This window comes from Mya arenaria, chromosome 2 (assembly GCF_026914265.1).
Source record: "Mya arenaria isolate MELC-2E11 chromosome 2, ASM2691426v1".
Classification (NCBI taxonomy): Eukaryota; Metazoa; Mollusca; class Bivalvia; order Myida; family Myidae; genus Mya; species Mya arenaria.
The window spans coordinates 14,577,385-14,589,987 of NC_069123.1; the positions used below are offsets into that span (position 1 = coordinate 14,577,385).

The window sequence follows — 12,603 nt, forward strand, 5'->3', positions numbered from 1 at the left end:
ACAAACGATGTTACATAGTAATGAAATACTTTCCAAAACATGGTTGTATTATAGTAATAATGTATCTTCTTATTGCAATAGTACTGTTTAGTGAGAAAATTGGCCTTCAGAAACCTTTGAAATACAATACATAATTTCTATATGAATGAATGATAGAAAGTGTGATGAATTTGTTTAAGAATTAATTCATATTGTGGTTCAATAAATTTATCAGGTAACACCTTAAAGACTGAAAACTGGAAAAGAAAAATGCTCAGTAACAGTAGATCAAGAATCTGTAGAAATAACGCATTACTTTAGTCTTTTAAGTCTTCTGGGTTTAAAATGCTACTAAATTTCTTTTGAAGGAACAATACTTAAGAAAAGTAGAAATTGGAATGGTTCAATTTAATATTAAAATAGCGGAAGGATTGCCAGTTCAACATTAATTCAACATGGTTTCACCACTGGTAAGTTTGCAAATTCCTAGAAATACATTATAAATCCAGTGATTTTTAGGGCTTAAAGGCCTGAAAGCAGAAAGAGGATTTTTCTAAGGATTCTTTTTACAGCCCCACAATCAACATCTTGTTGGAAGCTGCTATCTCTTGGCTGTTTTTAATTTCTATGTCTATATTGTTCTCACCATCAACAGAGTGGAAAGAATTGGACAGTGGCTTTGCCAGCCGTCCTGTCACCAAGGTGACCTACTCGCCGTACGGTTCTCTCGATAGAGGTACTGTTTGCTATTAACCCAAGAGCCAGTCTGCGCGAAATAATTTTGAAGAAGAAGGCTGAAAACCTTTAATTTGGCATTTTTTAATGAAAAGCACAAGGATTATTTATAGGTAGGCTTGTTTTTTCCAGCTAGCGTACAGCGCCAAAAATGTATACGTCTATCAGAACTGTGCCTATGGTACTGAAATTTCTTCCACTTGTCCAGCTACATGCTCTCTGGCTGCTTTATTTCGCGCAGGCTGTAACCCATGTAGGATGTTAATCTGAGTGCTATAGACAGTCATCCATATGCTCGATCAGATTCATGACGTCGTAAAACATCATTATCATCATTGTTATTTTGTTTTGGACGTGGGTGTGTGGTGGTAGTCTGTTAGTTATTCATCCAGTTAACATTGATACTGACTTGTTTTTCTCGTGAATAATGTCTGTTTTAAGTCATATGTGTCTATTTTCTGTAACTGTTGATCATAAAACCAGACATCTAGACAATTATAGGAAAGCTTTATAAGAAGACAGGAGTTAAGTTATGCCATTGTGCAATGTTACACTGTATTGTGTAAAGAAAGGCAATTGATATTCTCACCAAATTTTGATTTGTTTCTGAAGAACATGTTTTTAAAATGGATAGATTTATCTACTGAATAAATCTTATAGAACATTTTCAAAATTTATTGTTTCAATAATGCTCAATAGTAATATAATAAATATGATTTAAGATCTAATAAGTACTAGTTTAATCACAATAAACTCTGGATTATAAAGTTACATTTGTATTTATGTGTCCAATGATAATTGTTTGTTCTTTGTGTTTTATTGCCTGAGAATTTTGCCTGTAATTGGAAGACCTATTTTTATTTGTTTTTATTTTAATTTTGTTCTGGACTAATTTTCATCTGTCATTCAACCTTCTGTAGTTTCTTCTCCAATTTGAAGCTCATTTGAACAAAAAAAACACACACAAATGTATTCACCAACATTCTAATTACGGCACCATTCTGGAGATGTGCCAGCGCCACTAGTTGCACTTAAAGGAAAAAAAACAAAACTGGAGTTGATTTTAGGAGAGTGTGTCATAAGAGATGCCATTAATCTAATTTCTCAGTCCTGAGAATACTGTCATGTAATGGTTTGTTGGCATGTCGCAAAAAAAAGTGAACAAAACTGTTGTGGTTTCAGTGAAGTGGCTGTTGGTATCTTGCCAAATGGTTGACCTTAACCCCAAAACTTGGTACACATGTTGAAATTCAGTGCAGCAAAAATTTGCTAATATTTGTTTTAAATGAATTCCCATTCGTAAAAGGAGATAAAATGATATGCGTAGTCAAATACTTCTGATGTTCGTCTAGTATAATGCTTTCATAAGATGGAATATGATTCAAGTATGGCTCTTGAAATGACTTGATGTTCTCTCTTTAGTATGAACTCTACTATGACGACTTATTTTTAGACACACCTGTACCTTTGTACAATAATTTTACTTTTTTCTTGACATTTAAATGTCTTCAACGTTCATTTATTGTTATAATATGTGAGAACTATTATTTCACTTTAAAGATACCATGGGGTTTTTTTTCCGTTTAAAATGGTGGCAACATTATTCAGAAGAAAAGGAAATATGATATGCCATAGAAAACTTATTTAAAGTTGGGTACTGTCTCTACATACGCACATCACTATTCTAAAAGGAAGACGATATATTGTTTCAAATATTTTTAAGACTGTCTTAGGAAGCCGACCATGATGCTGACGTATATTATTTTTTATTGAATGTTGAATACGGCACTATTCCCAGACGTGCTTTGTTTGCTGATATTGGATGGCGAGGGGAAGTTTGACGTATCATCTGTCAGGATGTCTATCATTTCTGCCAGTTTTTTCCCATTATTTTGTTACAAGAGGCTTTTCAGACTTGTACAACCACTTCAGACGCATATTTAGTTTTTAAGTTCTCTATATGTAGTTACAGTTTCTTTCGAAGATGTTCGTTATACAATATTATATAGGAAGGCAAATGAGAAAATGTTCTCTGATTGATTGTTTCGCGTTCCAAGTTAGGCCATATGAAATAATTGTTTTGCGTTCCAAGTTAAGCCATATGAAATGATTGTTTTGCGTTCCAAGTTAGGCCATATGAAATAATTGTTTTGCATTCCAAGTTAGGCCATATGAAATTATTGTTTTGGCGTTCCAAGTTAGGCCATATGAAGTGATTGTTTTGCGTTCCAAGTTAGGCCATATGAAATGATTGTTTTGCGTTCCAAGTTAGGCCATGTGAAATGATTGTTTTGCGTTTCAAGTTAGGCCATATGAAATGATTGTTTTGCGTTCCAAATTAGGCCATATGAAATGATTGTTTTGCGTTCCAAGTTAGGCCATGTGAAATGATTGTTTTGCGTTCCAAGATAGGCCATATGAAATGATTGTTTTGCGTTCCAAGTTAGGCCGTATGAAATTATTGTTTTGCGTTCCAAGTTAGGCCATATGAAATGATTGTTTTGCATTCCAAGTTAGGCCATATGAAATGATTGTTTTGCGTTCCAAGTTAGGCCGTATGAAATTGCGCTTATGTTTAGCATCAACCCTAAGTACAAAAACCTACTGAGCTTTAATGAAAAAAAAAACCTGAAAAAAAACGAATATTAAATGAGTGTTGTCGAATGAAGAATATAGAAACCAGAGTCTCCTTAGTCCATGCTGGACCATTCTCAATTGTAAGATAGATTTCTACTGAAAAATGAGTACAAATAAAACTTGTATTTAGTGTGTTGATAATGGGAATCACACTGAATGCATTATTTTCTGATATCAAATGTCTGGAATATTAGTACAAAGTATGAAGCATGTTGTTTACACTCGTGTTCTGTAGTAGGAGTTATAGTATTAAAGGAAATACTCTGCAAGATATATGAAAATGAGTTGTTGTACTTTTAATCAGGAGGCCCAAAACCTATTGTCTGCGGACACTAAACTTAGAAAAAAATTGGTATAGCCTTAGCTGATTCCTTGAAATGACTGTATGATGCTGTTATGTTAATGTATGATGCTGTTATGTTAATTTCAGGCATCATTTTATCGAATATCAGTGAAGTAAAATATTAACGACTTATTTTCGTGACCAGAAACCATGTTTTCATCAAAGTTTGAAATATAATATCATATTACAGTTGCTATTTTATCAGAAACAATTCTGCAAATTTTCAGCCATTTCTTGTAAGGACTCTTCTCCAAAGGCACCATTTATCGTGGTAAATGATTCCCACTATTGGTCAAGTGATGAAGAAGACAATTACGTTGCACATTTTTTTGCAAATGACCTTTATCTTGACCTTGTTGATGTGGGAAGTCAAATTCAAGGTCAGCTCTTTTTGGTAACTTTTAGAGTTTCTTCTATCTGGTCATGTGAACTTTGGTCTTTTTCTTATCACCTACACCTTGGAAGTCTGACCTTGAACTACCTTGGTTTAAATTCAAAAGCAATCTTTTAAAGCCTTTTATGGCTTCTTTTTCTTTTGATATGACAATTTCGTGTTTGTTTCCATGGAATGTTCTTAATGATCTACACATTGTCCATTGAGGGGCTTCAAGTTTAAAGTCATGTGACCTCTTTGTTTGGCATCTCTGTTCAAGGTCAGCTCTTTAACTATGCTTTATTGCAGCATAACTAAGCAAACCACTCTCTAGTCCTGTGATCCCATATGTGTCTGATCATATAACAAATTTGTGTTTGTGATGGTCATTTCTTGTTTACATTTGACTTTCATAATCAGACAAGTCAAATTAAAAGTCATATGACCCCTTGTGTATGTTGTTATCTCAATGGTGATTTTTCTTTGACCTTTGACCTTGACCTTTTCAATGTGTAAAGTCAAGTTCAAGGTAAGGTTTTTGAGCTCTGTGTGTTAAGGCATTTCTAATAAGCTACTCTCTAGTCATGTGATTCAAGTTCAAAGTCATCTACAGTAACTCGTAATATCTAGCAACATCTTGGGCTTTCTATGTGATATAGACATTGTCCATTCCTTTCTTGCATGGCTTTGTTTCATGCAGTGTTGTTGTTCCCATACTGTCATCTGTATCAGTATGACCTTGACATATCTTTAATTTTGTTCATGGTACGATCAATTGTTCTGAAACATAAACTATACGTATCTTTATTTATGTTCATGGTACCATAAATTGTGCTGAAACATAAACAATTCTGCTTTGGCAGTTATTTATGAGCCAATAAAGTGTTGTTCAGCACAAATGGTTATTAAGGGCTTTTAAGCCTTGATGCTATAGAAACATTTTTTGTCATATTATATTATAATATCATTGCAGAAGTTGATTATATATTTAAAATTACCATGATACACTTTATCCAGACCTTTAATATTTGATTTACTGGTCTGTGACTTTATCATTGAAAATCATATTATATTATTTTTTGCATATTTACATGTGTTTTATCTACTTTGGTTTTGTTTCGAGATTATATGTTGTGAAGCTTGCAATAAATATTTGCATGGATTTGATCGGCTTGTTGTCTCCATGCCTGACCAGCTGGTTGTTTTTCAGATGAGCATAAATATGTGTATGTTTAAATTACATTGAATTTATTTAATTTACAAATAAAGCTTGTTATTTTATGGAGACATTGGCAATAATGTTAAATATTGATCTCGTGACTTTACTATTTACCATTTCAGTTTTAGTGAAAATAAAAACATAACTTAGATAATCATTTATGCTTATATTCTGCTATTGATTTTTATTTATTTATAAAATGAGGTCATGTGTATTTTATTGGTAACCATAAATGATTTCTTTGTGCTTTTGTAATGCTATGACAAGTGTAGATATAAACAAAATTTGAGACCAACTTAATATTTGTTTGGTTTCAACAGAACATTTATAGTCAATGCTATGGTAATACATTTAAAGGCCATCCTTATTAAAATATACATGTATATGTTTGTTTGCATTGACCCTACCAATTACCCAAAAATTGTACCGAAAACATTTGACTGTTATTTTCAACACGTAAAGATATGATAGCCTGTTATTCTTTGCTCTAATGCTCGATGATCATCACTCAGTCATATAAGGTTATTCCCCTTTATAAGTCCAGGTTCCTGGTGCCAATGCAAACTAAAGGATGGCCTTATAATGTTAATAATCTATATTGTTTTGACAGCCAATGGGGTGAACGGTCAAAGCAGAGAGAAGAGCCCCGGTGTTTCTAGTTATTCTACATACTACTCTAGTTTCTCTGAAGGTATACATGCAACCTGTCTTGTGCCTGCTGGATGCCCATTTGATCACATCCACTCCAACTACTGTTGAATCACTTAACTTTGCTGGGTTTGTTTTTATCAGGATTCAGATTTTTAGACCTTTTTTGAGCTCTTTAATTTGTAGACAGATCAATAGAAAGAAACAATACTTAAATATTGAGAAAGGATACTGAGAAAGGATACTTAAATATTGATATGCTGGAAATTCTTGGTTATTTTTTCGATCAGTTGTAAATATATACAACTTTTTCATGGGTAAAAATTGGACCTCGGCAAATGTAATTGGTTTGCCAGTGAAACAATCCAGTTTACCAGGATGCACCAGTCCTATATAGTAGCCTAGAAATCCTGGTATCAGTTGAAACCTACTAACACAGTTTACATCTTCAGGGAGTAGATAGACTAGAGTCCTGAAGCCGAGTTGAAGAAGCATGATTGTATTGTTTGATAATGTATTTATGTTCCGGGTAGGAACCTTGTATGAACAATGGTTTTATCTTAGGCATTTAGATAGTTGCCAAAAAACTACAATTAACAACAACTAACATAGTATATATCTATATTACTAACATTTTCTATCCATTTCCTTTTCTTTGTGCTAACATTTGGATCTCTGTCTGGATTTGAACGGATTATGAAAACAGAGGCAGATTCATCACCTGAAGTCCAAAAACCAGTGTCTTCTATCATTCAGAAGTTTGAAAAATTTACTTCTCAAGACAGTACAGAAAGTACCAAAGAGAAAATAAAGGTCGAAAGCTCAGAAGCAACTGAAACTATTCAGACAACCACCAATATTGAGACCAAAGAAGAAACCTCTGTGAAAAGAGAAAGTTTAGAAATTTATGCGGATGATTTCGTCTGTGATACTGATGTTTCACCAGGCACTCAATTTAGACATATTGTTGAAGATATCGAAGCCAAAGCTGAAAGAATCTCTAAATCAGTTGAGGAAGAACATGCTGTTGAAACAAAAGAAAAAGATGAAGACTTTGAAGATCTATCTCCAGAAGAAAAAAGGAAATCTGTAAGAGAACTTGTTCAAAGGCATGAATCCCTTGTAAGAGAAGGTAGTGTTGACTCAGACCAACATAAAGATTACAATGACAAAAGTGAAGAAAGTTCAAAAAGTGATCATATTGAAGAAAAACATGCTTTGTTTGAAATTGATGTTAAAAATTTTGAAGAGGAAGAAAAGTTGGAAAAGTCTGAAAAGGTAACATCTGAAGAAACTGTTCCTTGGCAACCAGAGAATATTGATGATTTAATAGAAGAAGAGCAGAAACAAAAGGAGCATGCTACTTTGCATTTAATGCAACCTGTTGAAATAATTGAACCACAAGAAGATTGGGAAACAGTGGATCAATTAGAAATCAAAGATATTGAAGAACCCTGTAGATTGCTGTCTCCCATGGAACAGCATTACCCAGTCCATTCATTTGAAGAAGCAGAAGTTGATGAAATTGACTCAAAACTAGCTACAGCTGACCAGATCAGTATTCAACCATTTCATGAAAGAAGAAAAAGTATAGAGTATAAGCAGGAAATGTATGACATAAAAGAAGAGCTTGTTGAAACTGATGATTCATCAAAAGAATTGCATGTTAATAAAGTTGAGCATGTCCTAATTGAAAGTTCTGATGTATTCAAAGAAGCAACCGTGGAGCATGTTGATGAACAGGTGGAGGAAAGAAGTGCAGAAAAGGTTTCAGAACTGGAAATGAAAGATGAAAAGATAAATCTAAGTGAAATTGAATATCAGTCAGAGGAAATGGTTGAGTGTGAAGAGCTGGAGGTTGAAAGTATACAGCTCTTAACTGAGGAAGAAGTTGTCAAAGCAACTGAACTAACAATACCAGATGAACATGAAATTGACGTGCCTGAGGAAGAAACAGTTACAGAGACAATTGAAGAAGAGGAAATGCTGACAGCAACAGCTGTTGTGGTTGAAAGCATTTTCACTCCATTTACTACTGATGTCATAGAAGTTGAAACTGATGAAGCTGAACTTAAAACAAAAGATGATAATGTTGACACTTTGTTACAATCAGATCAAGGCAATGTGGACGTTTCAGAAACAAATATTAAAATAGAACCAGAAATAATCGCAAATGCTCAGACTATGGATGAGTCAAAGAAAACAGATATAGAATACACTGACCAAGATATATTTAAGATGGATTCTGAGATACCACCAAGTGTTGCAGAAGAGTTGCCTGTTCAAGCCTCTGATGTCATATTAATCAAAAAGAAAGAAGTAAAATTTGAAACAGATAAGGAAAAAACTGTATTCCCTGACAAACCAGAAATAGAAACAGAAATAGAGTCAGGTTTTTCTGCTGTTTCCGATGAAGATCTTGTTGAAAAACCAACATGTGTCAGCAAGGAATCTAGCATTGATGTTGATGAAGAGGCAAAGTCTGAGGAAAATAAGACTGACGAAATATCTGAACATGACAGTTACTCTCTTGAAGACACATCCTTTGTAAGGCTTAAGAAGCAAAAGGTTTTGCTGTCTAGACAGGAAAGTAATATTGAAATAACTTTAGATGAATGTGGAGAAAATAAGCGGGACAGTGAGTCCTCGGATCAGGAAGGAGAAAAACAACTTCATGAAGAGCAAAATATTGTTGAAACTGATCAGAAACCATCAGAAGTAGCCAAAGTCATTTCAGATAAAGAAGTGGGAGAGTTGGATGGAGCTGATGAAGTTGATGAAAGTGAAAAGACGTCTTTGACTGGAACTGAAAGTGACGTTTTTGTTGATGAGAAAGTAAAGGAAGACACATTTGCCGATCTTAATGAGGGAGACAAGTCATTAGAAGAAACTAAACTAAAAGGTCATATTGAAAGCATGATTTTAGATGCAGCAGATGAAGAAATGGCTGGTGAGCCTTTTGGTTTTACAGTAGAGCCTAGTTCAGATGACGAAAATGAGTATGAATATAATGAACCTAAGTCTGGTGAACCCGTCATGTTTGATTTAGAAGAAGATGATGGACAAAGACTTGATCCTGTTGATGACATTACATCTGGTCCAACTGCAGAAGTACTTGAAATCATCGAAGGTGATGACAATGAAGATGAAGTTATCCCTCAAAGTCCTTTGGTTGTAAGTGAAACTGTAGAGATAGATACATTAGACAAATCTACACCAGATTATGAGCTTGCTTTGAGTTACACTGATCGAGTTGAACATACAATTGAAACTGAGAGGAGAGCATCCCTTACTAAATCAGATGACAGTATGAAAGAATGTGTTTTATCCACTGAAACTGAAATGCATGATGAAACTGCAAAGAAAATTGAAAGTGTGCAGGAGGCAGTTAATTTCATGGACATTGTTGAAGAAGAAAAAGATGAAATCATTGAGATTGATTACAGGTATGAAGTAGATGATTTTGATGAGACTTATATTGATAGAACTGAGCACTTTCTGGAACACCTAAGAGATGGCATGACAATTCAACAAAAATATCTGAAAAAGGTTGATGCTTCAGAGTCAGAAAAATCTTATACACAAGCAACCTTTTCATACAATCAGTCTGACATAAAAAATGAGGATGACACTACCAATCAGTTGACAGGGTCTGCAGACTTACTCGAGGATGGAGTCGAAATTGATTCAGATTCTATGGATGATGAGGAAGTGGAATCTTTGATAGAGAAGAAGTCTCAAACACCTATAGATTCAGAACTACAAAGTTTAAAAAGTTCTGAAAGACCCTTGTCTCCGACTGAGTATACGTTAGAAATGGAGGAATCCTTTATTTTTGATAGAGACCAAAACCAGTACCATGAAGAAGATGACTATGAAGAGGAAGAACAGGGGGATGTTGATGAAGAAGATGCAGAAGGTAGCTTATCAGCTGATGTTTCTCAGCAAATATTTATTGAACAGTCTATTGAAGAACAAAAAGCTATTGCAGCTGCCAGGACAGCAGGTGATGGGGAAGAAAAAGTTGAAGGGGTTCCTCCTTCACCATCTGAATACACACTTGTGACTTCATATGATCAAGAAAAATTGAAAAAAGTACTAAGCACACCGGAAAAGAAATCTCCTCAGATTATTAGAATTGCACGAGAAGAGGGTCTTTCTGTGTCGATGGATGATTCAGTATTACAAAAAGCATTATATGGCAGTAGTGATAGAAACATAATGAGTGCTTCTTATGATGAAGAAGCTCTTAAATATGTCTACGATGAAGAAGACATAATGGTGTCTTCCACTGAACATGTCATGCAGGACTCAATGATAGCATCTTCCTTAGATCAAGATGACATCAGAGTAACTGGTAGTGTTGGTTCTGGAAGGGATGATGAATACTCAGTGTGTTCGTCTGAGCATAGATCTATGACTGATTCATATGACCAAGACTCTCTTCAAAAATCTGTTGGATCGGCAAAAGAAAGTGGTATGACAGACTCCATGGACCCTGATATGCTCCAGAGGTATGTAGGACCTGAATCCGACCTAATGGCTTCTTCAATGGAACCTGATATGCTGCAGAGGTCTCTAGGACGTGAATCAGACCTAATGGCTTCTTCAATGGAACCTGATATGCTTCAGAGGTCTCTAGGACGTGAATCGGACCTAATGGCTTCTTCAATGGAACCTGATATGCTCCAGAGGTCCCTAGGACGTGAATCAGACCTGATGACCTCTTCAATGGAACCTGATATGCTTCAGAGGTCTCTAGGACGTGAATCAGACCTGATGACCTCTTCAATGGCTCCTGATATGCTCCAGAGGTCTCTAGGACGTGAATCAGACCTGATGACCTCTTCAATGGCTCCTGATATGCTCCAGAGGTCTCTAGAACGTAAATCGGACCTAATGGCTTCTTCAATGGATCAAGAAGCTATGCAAAGGCCCGTAGGAATTGAAGGTGATACAATGACCTCATCTATGGAAACAGATGCTTTAAAAAGATCACTTGGACTACACCAAGAAGAAATGACTGATTCCTTAGAGCAAAAACAACTGGAAAAATCCTTAGGAGTAGACGATGAAAGCTATCAATTGACTAGCTCATATGATGATGAAATAATGGAGAAGACTCTTGGATTTCGGAAAACACCATTAATGGAGTCTTCTATGGATCAGGATCAGCTTAAAGTTTCGCTTGGAGTAGACAAGACTGCAGACATAATGACTACATCACTAGAATTTGATGATCTTGATGCTTTGCATAGATCATTGGGACTTGCTCCTAGTGAAAGTCTTGAAAGTGATTCAAAGCATTCGGAGTTTACTTTGGAACAAGAATCAACTGAAGTTTCAGAAGGAATGCTGGAGTCAATGGATGAGGAGGCTTTAAGGAAATCACTAAATTTGAAATCTGATGATTTAATGTCCATGTCCATGGACAAAGAACAAATAAGTACCTCATTTGAAAGAGATGATATCATGTCAGCTTCAATGGACAGACAACAAATGGGGTTTTCATTAGAAAGAGATGATATCATGTCTGCTTCAATGGCCCAGGAAGATATGAGAGCATCTCTAGGATTGGATAAAGTCAGTTCCAGTAGCGATGATGATTCAGAGATCCTAAAAGCTAGACAGGCTCAAACTTTTGATCCCATGATGATGTCAATGGACTCCAATGCTCTTCAAGCTTCCCTTGGACTGGATCGGATTGATGAAGAGGCAGTGCATGAAACAGTTGGTACTAAAAAGGTGACTTCTGATAAACAGATTGAGGACATTGAAGAGGAACCTATTAAAGAGATTGAGAAAAATGAACAAATTCCAGACTATGAGAGAGATAAACAGATTGAAAAGGAGGCTCTCGAAGAAGTAATTGCAGACACTTTTGTTGATCTTGCTGATTCTTTGGAGGATAGAAAAGACTTTGGTGAAGAAGAGGCTACATCAGCAGTGCATGTGACAGGTACATTTACTTTTCATAGTTTATTATTTGTTAATTTTGCACTCTTTTTTTACCGTCCTGATTTTGTAAAATTATCAAGCATGAAGAACACACAACATCACAATCTGTTCACTAATGGAAACTATGCATGACTGGAAAAACCTGATTTGATTTATTAGTTGTTGGTATTAACATATTAGTTAAAGAATGAGTATTGTGTAGGTTGACTCAACACAAGCAAAACAAATTGTCAATATTAAAGCTGCACTCTCACAGATTTACCATTTTTACAACTTTTTTTTTGTCTTGGAAAGAGCAAATTTTTGTGTAAACATCTTCAAACCAATGATATATGATTGCTGACCAAAACTCAGATCATAGTTTTTCATATTTCCGCTCAAAAATTAATGTTTTATGGCTTAAACCGTTACTTATCTAACTGTTTAAGAAAAATGCATAAAACAAAAATATCTGAAATATAAAAATCTGTGATCTATTTTTGTCAGCAGTCTTATATAACTGGTTTCCATGGATTTTTGCATACATTGGCATACATTGGCTAGTTCCAAGACAAAAAATTAAAAAAAACTATTAAAACTATCAATCTGTGAGAGTGCAGTTTTAAAGGCTATAAAATATTAAAGCTTTTAAATACAAGCAATGAAATAAGGTATGAAAACATATCAGCAATTCAGGCTTTAGAATATTTATTGTTGTTCCATTTATTGTTA

General features: G+C 34.9%; 1 protein-coding gene across 43 annotated transcripts in view; it reads left to right on the forward strand.

Moving 5' to 3' along the window:
- The window catches only part of LOC128210139 (ankyrin-2-like), a 183,313-nt gene that overhangs the window by 137,487 nt on the left and 33,223 nt on the right, over positions 1 to 12,603 (forward strand). For 36 of the 43 annotated variants that reach the window (XM_052914398.1, XM_052914431.1, XM_052914485.1 and 33 more), the window contains 2 exons: positions 635 to 715; positions 5,897 to 5,977. The exons of 3 other annotated variants lie outside the window; for them this stretch is intronic. In XM_052914398.1, coding sequence (XP_052770358.1) covers positions 635 to 715; positions 5,897 to 5,977 — 162 coding nt within the window. The remainder of the gene's footprint in view (positions 1 to 634; positions 716 to 5,896; positions 5,978 to 12,603) is intronic. 4 more of the 43 variants (XM_052914581.1, XM_052914641.1, XM_052914499.1 and 1 more) reach the window with 2 other exon arrangements.